The 13250-nt window shown below is 42.7% G+C and overlaps 1 protein-coding gene across 1 annotated transcript in view; it reads right to left on the reverse strand.

Moving 5' to 3' along the window:
• Positions 1-432: 432 nt before the first annotated feature.
• LOC310856130 (G protein-activated inward rectifier potassium channel 2-like) overlaps positions 433-13250 on the reverse strand; it is a gene marked incomplete at its 3' end in the record, with an annotated part of 51060 nt that continues 38242 nt past the window's right edge. Inside the window, 1 exon segment of the mRNA XM_083761369.1 lies at positions 433-866. Coding sequence (XP_083617495.1) covers positions 433-866 — 434 coding nt within the window.

Genomic DNA, 13250 nt, shown 5'->3' on the forward strand with positions numbered 1-13250 from the left:
TTGTAGTAGATAAGCTATTTTCAAAATGTTGTGCATATTTCTTATGCAATTTGACAACTTGGCCAATGTTTGACCAGTTTTTATATAGTTTGTTGATGCCTTTTGATGCAGTGATGACCTGGTCTCAAAAGCCCTTAAATTGTCACTTCAATGTCATCTGGGGACAATTTATTTAAAAATAACCCACCGGCTGAGGACCACTCCTCCTATACCAGTGGGGTCCGGGGACCCCCAGGGGTCCTTGAGGGAGTTCCAGGGGGTCCCCAGCTAAATGATAGTTTGGAACCAAATGAACCCCTCATGCGGGTCTGTAACTCTGAGAGTGTATACGAATGGAACCAAATTAACCCTAATCTTCTTCAAATGAACCCTCAAATGTGAGGGTTGGGGGTCCTTGACATGAAGAAGGTTTGAGAACCACTGCTCCTAATCCTACACTTTGGACTCGCTCTCCATGTTGGCGATGTCTCCGTTCCTCTCGCTCTGCTCCTCGGCGATGACCACGACGGGGGGGCGGGGGGCCACCTCCTCCTCGCCGCCCGGCGGGACAGTGGCGGCGACAGGGACCTTCGTTTCCTCCTTTAGCTCCTCCTCCTCCTCCTCCTTCTTCTTCTTCTCCTTCTCCGGCGGGAGGCCCTGCTGGCTCAGCCGGCTGGCCAGCGACCAGGTGAGGGGCAGGCGGGCGCGGTGGTGCATGTCGTGGAGCTCGCGGGCGCTGCAGCTGGGCGTGTTGGTCTGGTAGACGTCGTGGAAGCTGTTGTAGTCCACCTCGTAGAAGCCGTCCTCCAGCGTGAGCACGGGCGTGAAGCGGTGGCCCCACTTGATCTCGCTGGTCACGTAGGAGCTCCGGGCCTGGCACGTCATGCCTGCAGAATGACATGAGGAGTATATGAGGTATAAGGAGAGTTGGGCTGTTGATTTATGGTATACAATCCAAAACTAAGAACATAATATTAAAAATAATTATGGCCCTGAACCTTATGTTACACAAAATATATCCAAAAGTCAGAGATCTTTTTGTGCACAGCTGCATTCATACCATTAGCTTTAGAAACAGGTAGATTCATTCTGGGACCTCACCATTAGCTTTAGAAACGGGTAGATGCATTCTGGGACCTCACCATTAGCTTTAGAAACAGGTAGATTCATTCTGGGACCTTATACCATTAGCTTTAGAAACAGGTAGATTCATTCTGGGACCTTACCATTAGCTTTAGAAACAGGTAGATTCATTCTAGTCCAGTAATAATGTAATTTGACCTCAAACTAATTGCAACAAAAACAAACTCAGCTGATTTTGTATCTTACATATGTCCTGAATAACATACAAAAAGTCCCCTGAAATTGTCTGAGGGGAAAGGGTTGAAAATGACCTGTACAGTATGGCCACCATAGACATCCAATATAAGGCAAATAATTTCAAGATTTCCTTTTGCTTTAAGTAGCATGTGACATGTCAAACTAGGGTGTTTTCACGATGCTGAGTCCATTCCAAGCATTAGTTTTGCATAAAAACACTCCTTGGGCTAATAACGGTCATAGCCGTCATCACAAATGTGAAATGTGATGAGGTCAGCACATTTGGGCAAGTGGCTATGGCCGGTATTAGCCCAAGGACTAATACCAGCATCGTGAAAACACCCTAGTTTGACATGTCACATGCTACTTAAAGCAAAAGGACATTTTGAAATGATTTGCCTTATATTGGATGTCTATGGTGGCCATACTGTATAGGTCATTTTCAACACTTTCCCCTCAGACAATTTCAGGGGACTTTTTGTATGTTATTCAGGACATATGTAAGATACAAAATCAGCTGAGTTTGTTTTTGTTGCAATTAGTTGGAGGTTGACCCCTTTTTTCCCATATAATGCCTGTACTATTCTGGGACCTCACCATTAGCTTTAGAAACGGGTAGCTTCATGCTGGGACCTCACCATTAGCTTTAGAAACGGGTAGATGCATTCTGGGACCTCACCATTAGCTTTAGAAACAGGTAGATTCATTCTGGGACCTTATACCATTAGCTTTAGAAACAGGTAGATTCATTCTGGGACCTTACCATTAGCTTTAGAAACAGGTAGATTCATTCTGGGACCTCACCATTAGCTTTAGAAACGGGTAGATTCATGCTGGGACCTCACCATTAGCTTTAGAAACGGGTAGATGCATTCTGGGACCTTATACCATTAGCTTTAGAAACGGGTAGATTCATGCTGGGACCTCACCATTAGCTTTAGAAACGGGTAGATTCATTCTGGGACCTTTATACCATTAGCTTTAGAAACAGGTAGATTAATTCTGGGACCTCACCATTAGCTTTAGAAACAGGTAGATTAATTCTGGGACCTCACCATTAGCTTTAGAAACAGGTAGATTAATTCTGGGACCTCACCATTAGCTTTAGAAACGGGTAGATTCATTCTGGGACCTCACCATTAGCTTTAGAAACAGGTAGATTCATTCTGGGACCTCACCATTAGCTTTAGAAACAGGTAGATTCATTCTGGGACCTTATACCATTAGCTTTAGAAACAGGTAGATTCATTCTGGGACCTTACCATTAGCTTTAGAAACAGGTAGATTCATTCTGGGACCTTACCATTAGCTTTAGAAACAGGTAGATTCATTCTGGGACCTTACCATTAGCTTTAGAAACAGGTAGATTCATTCTGGGACCTTACCATTAGCTTTAGAAACAGGTAGATTCATTCTGGGACCTTACCATTAGCTTTAGAAACAGGTAGATTCATTGGTACCCCTGAGGAGGACAGAGTGTGTCTAGTGTGTGATTTGAAATAAATTGAAAATGAAATTATTTTTTTGTTTTACGGCCCATTATATGAAGAATTAAGACATGTATTATTTTGTAAAATGACAACCATCTGTGCTAACTTTTTTCTGGTTAGAGGACTATGAAAAACTGGAATTTTGTTTTAGGAAAGGTATTTTTGCTTTAGCAGACTTTTTATGCAAAGCGTGGGAAAAAAGGCAGAATGTTTTGTTTGTGTAAAAACAAAACAAAAAAACAACAACAAAACAAACCTGTTTCTTGTACACAATGCAATATTGAAGCAATGATATGGTGTGTCCTATAAGTCCATGTGGGCTGGGCACCTTTGGTGCATGACACAAAAATAAAGAATCTATCTATCTATCTATCTATCTATCTATCTATACACCACAACAACAAGCTAGACATCACACAAAAGGTACACACAAAGTCTAAACTATATACTAGAGCAGGGGTTCTCAACGTTTTTGGCCCGGGGACCCCCGTAAATGCTTTGGCAATGTCTCGGGACCCCCGAGACATTTCATACCCCCGAGACAGTTCATACTGCTTTGGCAATGTCTCGGACCCCCGAGACAGTTCATCTTTGAATATATATTCTTTCAGAGCGAACGTTTTTAACTCAAATCTTTGCTTCTGGGGGGGGGGGGGGAACTACATATTTTCAGATGGGGGTCGGTGGCCAAATTCATATATTTTTGGGGGACCTTGACATGAAAATGTTTGAGAACCACTGATATAGAAACATCCTTGTCCTCAGGTCAAAAGTGATTTAATCTGCCGAATAAGCGGTTGGAGTTGGCTCACAATGAGCAGCAAGTGAGCTGCAGGAACCAGACAGCCTCATCTGCAACCGACCGCGATGTCCCATTTAATCTCGCAGAGTGATTAGAGCTAATTGATTGAACCATTTCCACGTCGATAAAACATTCTGAAGTCAATCGGGCAATCTTTGAACGATTTCAGCATAAGAGTCAGCATCCACACACACACACACACACACACACACACACACACACAATTCCCCTATTTTACACTCCTAATCATGAATTGGCCACAATGTGGTGGCTACGCTACATCAACCCAATTATCCTCTTGACTCCCACTCATTTTGAAGTGCTCTCTTTGCATTCCATTCTTCTCGTAATCCATTTGTTGTGAAATCGTATACATGCAATAATAATAATAATAGCGTGTCCTCATGGTCAACCTGCCGACCTGCAGCGTAACTGGCATCAAGCCTCTCATCCTCTGTCTGTGCTGCTGAGTCACTCACATGAACATCACCAGTTGAAAAACTCAACACGCAACTGAAAAGACTGGCCTCTGTTTAGTCCGTTTGGAACCGAGCTCCAGTCTACAAAATGTCCTCTCAATTCTGACAGTTTTCTGAAAAAAAACCCCCCATCATTCTATTTCAGTCGTTTTCATGTCATTTTCACGTCAAGGACCCCCGAGAATATAATGTAACCCCATCTGAAAATATGCTGTTCCAGGCAGGAACCCCACCCAGAAGCAAAGATTTGAGTTAAAAAACGTTCGCTCTGAAAGAATATACATATATTCAAAGATTTGCGTCACATTATTTCAAATATAGCAGATCTACAAGCTTGTAGCACGGCACTCGGTGCCGTGCTACAAGCTTGTAGATCTGCCATTTTTCTATAGCTAAAGCGTAACATAATGCTTAAAACACCAAAAGGGGTTCTCGCCAAGAATGGGTTAAGAGTGCAGGCCTAGCTACAGTACCTCCGTAGAGTACAGTAGAGTGCAGGCCTACAGTACCTCCGTAGAGTACAGTAGAGTACAGTAGAGGCCTACAGTACCTCTGTAGAGTACAGTAGAGTGCAGGCCTACAGTACCTCCGTAGAGTACAGTAGAGCACAGTAGAGGCCTACAGTACCTCTGTAGAGTACAGTAGAGTGCAGGCCTACAGTACCTCCGTAGAGTACAGTAGAGTACAGTAGAAGCCTACAGTACCTCTGTAGAGTACAGTAGAGAGCAGGCCTACAGTACCTACGCCAACACAATGCGCTTGTCAAGATATATGCCATATTTACGACTGTATAGATGTGAGTTATGTAATTTTGGTGCATGCGAGAGTTAACCCATTCAAACCGTGAAATCGTATTGTGTGTCATTTTAGATTTCTTTGGCTATTAAAAAGAAAAAAACAACAGATCTACAAGCTCAATGACCTGGTGGAGCCCTAATTTAACGTTTGCAAATGTGTGCAAATCTTGAATCTGAATACCTGTATATTTGTGTGATAAAAGTGATTATGTTTTATTTTTATTTATTTTTACTCAAACCTTTGCTTCTGTGGGTCCCTGCTACTACATATTTTGAGATGGGGTTCCACAATCAAATTCATATCATTTTGACATGACAAGTTCAAATATAGCATAGCAATATGTGGATCTGCTTCGGATCTTAAATGCTTAAGCCACAGGTGTATGGTGAGAGTGACTTTGGTGAAACAGGTGAACCGCACCATATAAATATGAAATATGCCTAACCATCCTCACATGACTATTGACTATTATAGTGAATGGGGATATTTCAGAGTATTCCTCCTCGGAGTGCGTTAAAGTCGGGTTACACATCCCCTGCGCGCCAAAGTTGGCGTTTTATTTATTTATTTGTTCTATTTTAGCCTAGTCCCGGACAAAGTCCGTTCCCAGGTAGGCATGGCATGCTACGGCGAGGCATAAATGGCACAGTCGCCGGTTCAATCAATCTTAAATGGGCCAATAGGCTTTCAGTAGTATAGATGGAACGGGGGGTTCACGTACATAGGGTGGATTTTTTTCCATGTTTTTTTTTTCCGGAATTCCTTGAAGGGTCTATTTTAAGATTCTGCCAGGTAACATGAAAACATTATGTCCCAAGGGGTTCATTGTTAACCCTTTCTTACACATATCCTACCTAAATATGCAAATGAAGCATAACTATTGACATAAACAACCTACAGGGACAAATGTTTCCACACAATTAAAAAATATATATTTTGAAGATTCAAGCACATCTTGACTCTATTTCGGGGGAAAGACTGCACCAAAATAGCTGAAAATGTTCTATTTCTCTGTTTACTAAATTCTTAGGTGGATATTTATGTTCCAACAGTTAAGAAACAGAAAAATGTCCCATGATAGAGCACCGAAGTCCTGACGTAACTCGCTCATCCCGACGATTCCCCTGGTTCGCGGAAGTGATTTCTCTATGGAGAATAACATGGGGTGATCTTAATATCGTCTACTATAAGCGTTGTGGTCCAAAAATAAACAAGCTGTCTCTGCGTTATTGTCAGGGAGGTGTCTCTGTATCGTTTGCAACAGTCAGTCACTCATATATGATACAGTCTGCTTCTAGCGAAAATCTAACTAATTCAGCAGCAGTAACATTAGCGTTTTCTCTCAGTCAGTTGATTCTTCATATCCATGTGAGTGAAGCGGCCGGGATGACATGTTTATTTTTCAAACACAGTTCTTATATGAATCAATCTAAAACTCCTCCTATGGTGATTTCAATGCAACTAAACAAATACATGAACCTGGGGACTGACGCCCTCTACTGAAAGTGACGTCAGACTTCGGTGCTCTATGGGGTTCATTTTTAACATTTTCTTACACAATCCTACCCAAAACCCGTAAAGTGGTTATTAGTAAGATTCAAGCACATCTTGACTCTATTGTAGGACAAAAACTACAGAAATATTGCTGAAAAGGTTCAGATCACATCTACACTTTTAGAGTGGATTTTTTTTTGTGGATCAGCTGTTTTTTCTTAATCCTTGAAGCGTGTATTTTAAGATTCTGTCAGGTAACAGGCTAAAAAAGATCCCATGGGGTTCATTTTTAACCCTTTGTTACCCAAATCCGAAAATGGAGAAAACAGCATAACTATTGAATTAAACAACCTGTCCTACAGGGACAAATTTACACATGTTTCGATACAATTAGGATCCATTAATACATAAAAATGGTTATTATGAAGATTCAAGCACATCTTGACAGTACAGTTGTCTAGTACAGTAGTCTATAGATGCAGTACACCGGTCCCCTGTCCCTTTCACAACTTGTATATACTGTACCACATTCCAGGATAACAAAGGGTTAAAAATGAAGTAGCAGGCTTTATGAAAGCAATGACGCACAATGAATTAAGCAGCCTATAATAAAACAGTGAAACATCCGACAGTAACAAATCAACAATTCTTAACCCATTCTGACCTGAGATCAGATTCAAAAAAATGTCTTCTACATCCTGACAGTTTTCTGAAAAAGCTATGTTTCTATGTCAGTCAAAAAATAGCAGACCTACAAGCTCGCTATGAGCTTGTAGATCTGCTATTTTTCAATAGCTAAAGCATATAACATAATGCGAACACCAAAAGGGGTTCCCGCCCTGAATGGGTTTTAAACAGCCCCTGACACAGCTGGCATTATACCTCTCCATCAGATAAAAACATATAATCCAAAGCAGCACAGCACAATTTTGCATTTATGACTGAAATTAACTCAGAGGCTTCGACATGGAAAAGGCACACGCAAGTGTAAAGGAACGGGATTTTTGCTTCTCTTGCCGTAAAAAATAACAGAAATAAAGCGTTTATTTAATCGAGGCTTCATGACGGCAGCGAGACGAGCGCTTGCTGCGAGGCGCACGCATGGCTGGCTCGCGGACCAAAAGCGGACGCTGTTTGAGGAGAATGAAACGCAATAATAGACTTATCAGCGCAATGAATCGGAGCCGCCTGGGAGAAATGCGAGGCCCTGTGCTTTAATAATTAATTAATTAATTAATATCCAAAACTATACAAAAATGATCACATTTCTATCTATATGGTCAAACCATAATTAGAAAAAATTAGTGTGTGTGTGTGTGTGTGTGTGTGTGTGTGCGCGCGTGTGTGCGTGCGCGTGTGAGTGTGAGTGTGAGTGTGAGTGTGAGTTGAGATTACAAGGAAAGACTGCATGTCTTCCTGCTGCGGACCATTCTGTCACTCTGTGTTAAAAAATGTTGCCATTGATGAGTGCATTGTTGTTTTGACTTTGAAAGCCAGATCACAGGTTCTACCGTCTAAACTTAATCTCTCCATCTGATTACAGGTTCTACCGTCTAAACTTAATCTCTCCATCTGGTTTCCAGGCAATCCTGCTCCTCACTGTATCCATCATGGCCACGAACAGATAGCTGAAACCATGTCCCACATCTTAAATGGTTGCCATGTTTACAGGGGCCATTACATAATGTAGGCATGACAGAATAGTGGATTTTTGCGAACGCAGTGAGCCACTTACTATGACAGCAAGGGCTGAATGTCTGTGTGTGTGTGTGTGTCTGTGTGTCTGTCTGTCCCGCTGTTACACCACCCGCCCGCCACCAGAGGGCGCAGCTGTAGCACACACACACACACACACACAGGGCGCAGCTGTAGCACACACACACACACACACACACACACACACACACACACAACCACACACACACGAGCTGCTTTCGCTTCCCGCGTTTGCACGTCTTACTTGTATATCGAAAGACATCTCTTCCATTTTCAGGTCCTCCATCATGCTTTATAAGCATTCTACTGTGAAGCCGCGGATGTTTAACCTGTGTAATGATGATTCTGTGTTCTCTAACATTTCAGCTAACACCCCTGATGTCATTGTTGTAAATGAAAACCATAGAGAGGTGCTCATTCTCGAGGTCGGCTGTACCTTTGACTACAGCCTGGAAGAAGCCTTTCTAACCAAACTGCTGAAGTATCAGCAGCTAGTGCAGACCATCTCACAGCTAGGCTACAGATGGAAACTTTTAGTTTATATCTTTGGCAGCCTAGGGCATGTGCATAAGTTGGTTGTGAGGGGCTTACAAATGGCCGGCCTTTCCAAAAGGAGAGCCAAGCAGTTAGCGAGGTACTGCTCTGTTTCAGCCATTATAGGAAGCCGCTCAATTTGGAGGAGGCGTTGTTTCCTTTATCCATGATTTATGTCTGCTGTCCTGTGTCTGACATGTCAGCTGTACTGTATGTAACGATGCTGTCCTGTGTCCGACATGTCAGCTGTACTGTATGTAACGATGCTGTCCTGTGTCCGACATGTCAGCTGTACTGTATGTAACCATGCTGTCCTGTGTCTGACATGTCAGCTGTACTGTATGTAACGATGCTGTCCTGTGTCCGACATGTCAGCTGTACTGTATGTAACCATGCTGTCCTGTGTCTGACATGTCAGCTGTACTGTATGTAACGATGCTGTCCTGTGTCCGACATGTCAGCTGTACTGTATGTAACGATGCTGTCCTGTGTCCGACATGTCAGCTGTACTGTATGTAACGATGCTGTCCTGTGTCTGACATGTCAGCTGTACTGTATGTAACCATGCTGCCCTGTGTCCGACATGTCAGCTGTACTGTATGTAACGATGCTGTCCTGTGTCTGACATGTCAGCTGTACTGTATGTAACGATGCTGTCCTGTGTCCGACATGTCAGCTGTACTGTATGTAACGATGCTGTCCTGTGTCCGACATGTCAGCTGTACTGTATGTAACGATGCTGTCCTGTGTCTGACATGTCAGCTGTACTGTATGTAACGATGCTGCCCTGTGTCTGACATGTCAGCTGTACTGTATGTAACGATGCTGCCTTGTGTCCGACATGTCAGCTGTACTGTATGTAACGATGCTGTCCTGTGTCTGACATGTCAGCTGTACTGTATGTAACGATGCTGTCCTGTGTCCGACATGTCAGCTGTACTGTATGTAACAATGCTGTCCTGTGTCCGACATGTCAGCTGTACTGTATGTAACGATGCTGTCCTGTGTCTGACATGTCAGCTGTACTGTATGTAACGATGCTGTCCTGTGTCCGACATGTCAGCTGTACTGTATGTAACGATGCTGCCCTGTGTCCGACATGTCAGCTGTACTGTATGTAACGATGCTGTCCTGTGTCCGACATGTCAGCTGTACTGTATGTAACGATGCTGTCCTGTGTCTGACATGTCAGCTGTACTGTATGTAACGATGCTGTCCTGTGTCCGACATGTCAGCTGTACTGTATGTAACCATGCTGTCCTGTGTCCGACATGTCAGCTGTACTGTATGTAACCATGCTGTCCTGTGTCTGACATGTCAGCTGTACTGTATGTAACGATGCTGTCCTGTGTCTGACATGTCAGCTGTACTGTATGTAACGATGCTGTCCTGTGTCTGACATGTCAGCTGTACTGTATGTAACGATGCTGTCCTGTGTCTGACATGTCAGCTGTACTGTATGTAACGATGCTTTGCCGTCCATGCACGTTGTAACTGGCTGCTCTCCCACTGTCAAACTGCACTGGCAGTGTTTATGTCCTTTGTATACAGTAACAAGGTATTCCTGTACTTGTCATTATGTGGACATAAATAAACATTTCAAATGTGTATGTGTGTGTGTGTGTGTGTGTGTGTGTGTGTGTGTGTGTGTGTGTGTGTGTGTGTGTGCGTGCGTGTGTGCGCTGCTGTCCTAAATAACACATTTGCAGGGGTTATAGGGCATTGTATAAAAACGTAAAAATAATGAATAAAAGGTAAAATAATAATAAAATAATAATAATAATGAACAACTTTACATCATGTGATCAAGTGCATTACAATCGTTTGCTGGTTTCTCACAGGTATATGTTCCATGTTTTCAATGGTGACCAAAGTTACAACAGTTTCTGTTTTTTTTTCCCTTTGGAAAGATCTGCTATTTTTCAATAGCTAAAAGTACAACATACTGTTTTAACCCATTCTGACCTGAGAACAGATTCTAAAAATGTCTTCTACATCCTGACAGTTTTCCATTCTGGCCTGAGATCAGATTCTAAAAATGTCTTCTATGTCAGTCGCTCTTAGATTTTTCGAAAATAGCAGACCTACAAGCTCATAGCGCGCCACCGAGTGGCGCGCTATGAGCTTGTAGGTCTGCTATTTTCGAGAAAAAAAAATCTGATCTCAGGTCAGAATGGAAAACTATTTTTAAATAGCTAAAGCATGACATGAATGGTTTGAATGGTTAAAAAAAGCCAATCTAACATGGACACATCACCTTCATTCATTGTCTTTAATAACATGTGAAGGTTTGTTTTGAGGTGTCATTATCAGACGGCGTCATTGTGTCATGTGTGATGATTCCTTGAACTGGTCATCACCGCAAGCCAGGAGACAATTTCATTGGTTACTTTTTGTGTTCAAATGTTTTTATTTTAATTATCTTACAAAACAGTTTTTGATCCAATTCACATCGGCTTATTCTCTAAGTCAAGACATACTCAACATCTTTATGTCATTGTGCCCAGAGATGGATAGGCGTGCTCTTAACCCATTCTGACCTGAGATCAGATTCATACGAGGTTTCCACTGGACACACACTGGTCTGATGAACCCATTCTGACCTGAGATCAGATTCATACGAGGTTTCCACTGGACACACACTGGTCTGATGAACCCATTCTGACCTGAGATAAGATTTAAAAAAATGTCAGTCGTTCTTCGATTTTTCAAAAAATAGCAGACCTACAAGCTCGTAGCGCGCCACTCGGTGGCGCGTTAAGAGCTTGTAGATCTGCTATTTTTCAATAGCTAAAGCACGACATGATGCTGACACCAAAATGGGTCCCGTTCAGAACGGGTTAAGTCTGACTGACTGGAACAACCTGCATGTCCTTGTCTCTTAGGCCATCTTCCTTTGATGCGTTCAATAATGCATTGCTGGTTCATCTTTTCTTTATACTGTATGTCTGAGTGGTGCAACCACTCCAAGGAACAGCAGTGTCCGTGACTATGTGTTGGTCGTGCACCTATGTGACGTTAATGAGCACCAGTATGTACCAGTAGGGGGCGCTGTAGTACTGCACTGTTGCCTGCTAATATTTTCCACAAGTTCGGCACTTTTGAAAATAGCAAATCTACAAGCTCACAATGCGTCACTCAAATAGCCAAAGTATATATATATATATATATATATATATAGGTGTCGGTGAATATGTTTTGTAATAATAATGATGAAAATCTGGAAAGCAAACTAGCAACTAAGGTTGTCAAATAATTGTAATAAGTGGATTAAAAAAAATGTTTGTTTAATGTTGAATGAAAATTACCTGTCAAAATCCTGATAGTTTGGCTATTGTCTTTCTTTCTTTCTTTAACCTTTATTTATTCAGGGAAGTCTTTTCCAATAACGCCCTGATTATTGTAACCCGTAACCCTCACAATGCACGTGTTAGCCTGACGTCCCGCTAGTCCCACATACTGTACGTGGCCGGTAAGACTCGCCTGTGGCTTTCCGCGTGCGGTTTAGGTTGGTGCCCTGTCATTATTCTGACCTGAGTGACCTCCCATTGTTCTGACCTCCCATTGTTCTGACCTCCCATTGTTCCGACCGCCCATTGTTCCGAAATCAATTACTCACCCTATCTCTAACCCTAACCTAAACATAACCACAAGCACATGTCGGATTATTGGGACGTCGCACTAACGCTATGGACCCCTCACGCACTAACACTAAGTCCCTAATGGGTTTTGGTTTATGTGTATTTATTTGGCATGGAGTGGACGTCTCAATCACATTGCATTGCAGATGCAATGTGAATGCTTACAGCGTATTAGCACGAGTGCTAGTTTTCAACACCTTCCTGTCCACAACTGGCTTTGGGGAGCGTAACTTAATCCATCATTTTGCAACAAACAACTTCATGAAGTGTGCACGGAACTGTTGCCCCCGCGACCCGACTCCGGATAAGCGGCTGAAGACGGACGGACTGTATGTAACTTTATGAAGTGAAGGTGTTGTTTCAGCCTCCACCCCGTGTGTGCACGCACGTTGACTTCAGTGTTTAACCCATTTTGGACTGAAAAACCCATGTTTCTATGTCAGTTGGTGCTCAACCTTTTTCAAGTCAAGGACCCCCAGAATTATCTCTATTGGGCCACGGACCCCCCCCCCCCCCCCCCATCTCGAAATATGTAGTTCCAGGGACCCCCCCCCCCCCAGAAGCAAATATTTTAGTTACAAAATGTTCGCTCTGAAATATATATTCAAAGATTTGTGCCACATTTTCACGATTAAAAAAAGAAATAGCAGACCTACAAGCTCGTAGCGCGCCACTCGGTGGCGCGCTATGAGCTTGTAGATCTGCTATTTTTCAATAGCTAAATTATAACATAATGTTTAAAACACCAAAATGGGTTAAATGTTGTCTCAGCCCTCCGCCCCCCGTGCATTGCACGTTGACTCCAGTGTTTACATTATTCTGAAAGCTTTCGCTGCGCGCTTTCCACGACCCATAAAGTTGTTCCGGAACAAATTATCGGGCCCACGTGTACATTATTCAGATACTGTGATGTTTGCTTGTGCCACATATTATAGCATTTTGTTTGCTTAAGACAGAAAGCTATATAGGTGTGATGTATATCTGGTATCCTAGTTAC

This window comes from Protomyctophum parallelum, assembly GCF_964188405.1.
Source record: "Protomyctophum parallelum genome assembly, chromosome: 1".
NCBI classification, from domain to species: Eukaryota; Metazoa; Chordata; class Actinopteri; order Myctophiformes; family Myctophidae; genus Protomyctophum; species Protomyctophum parallelum.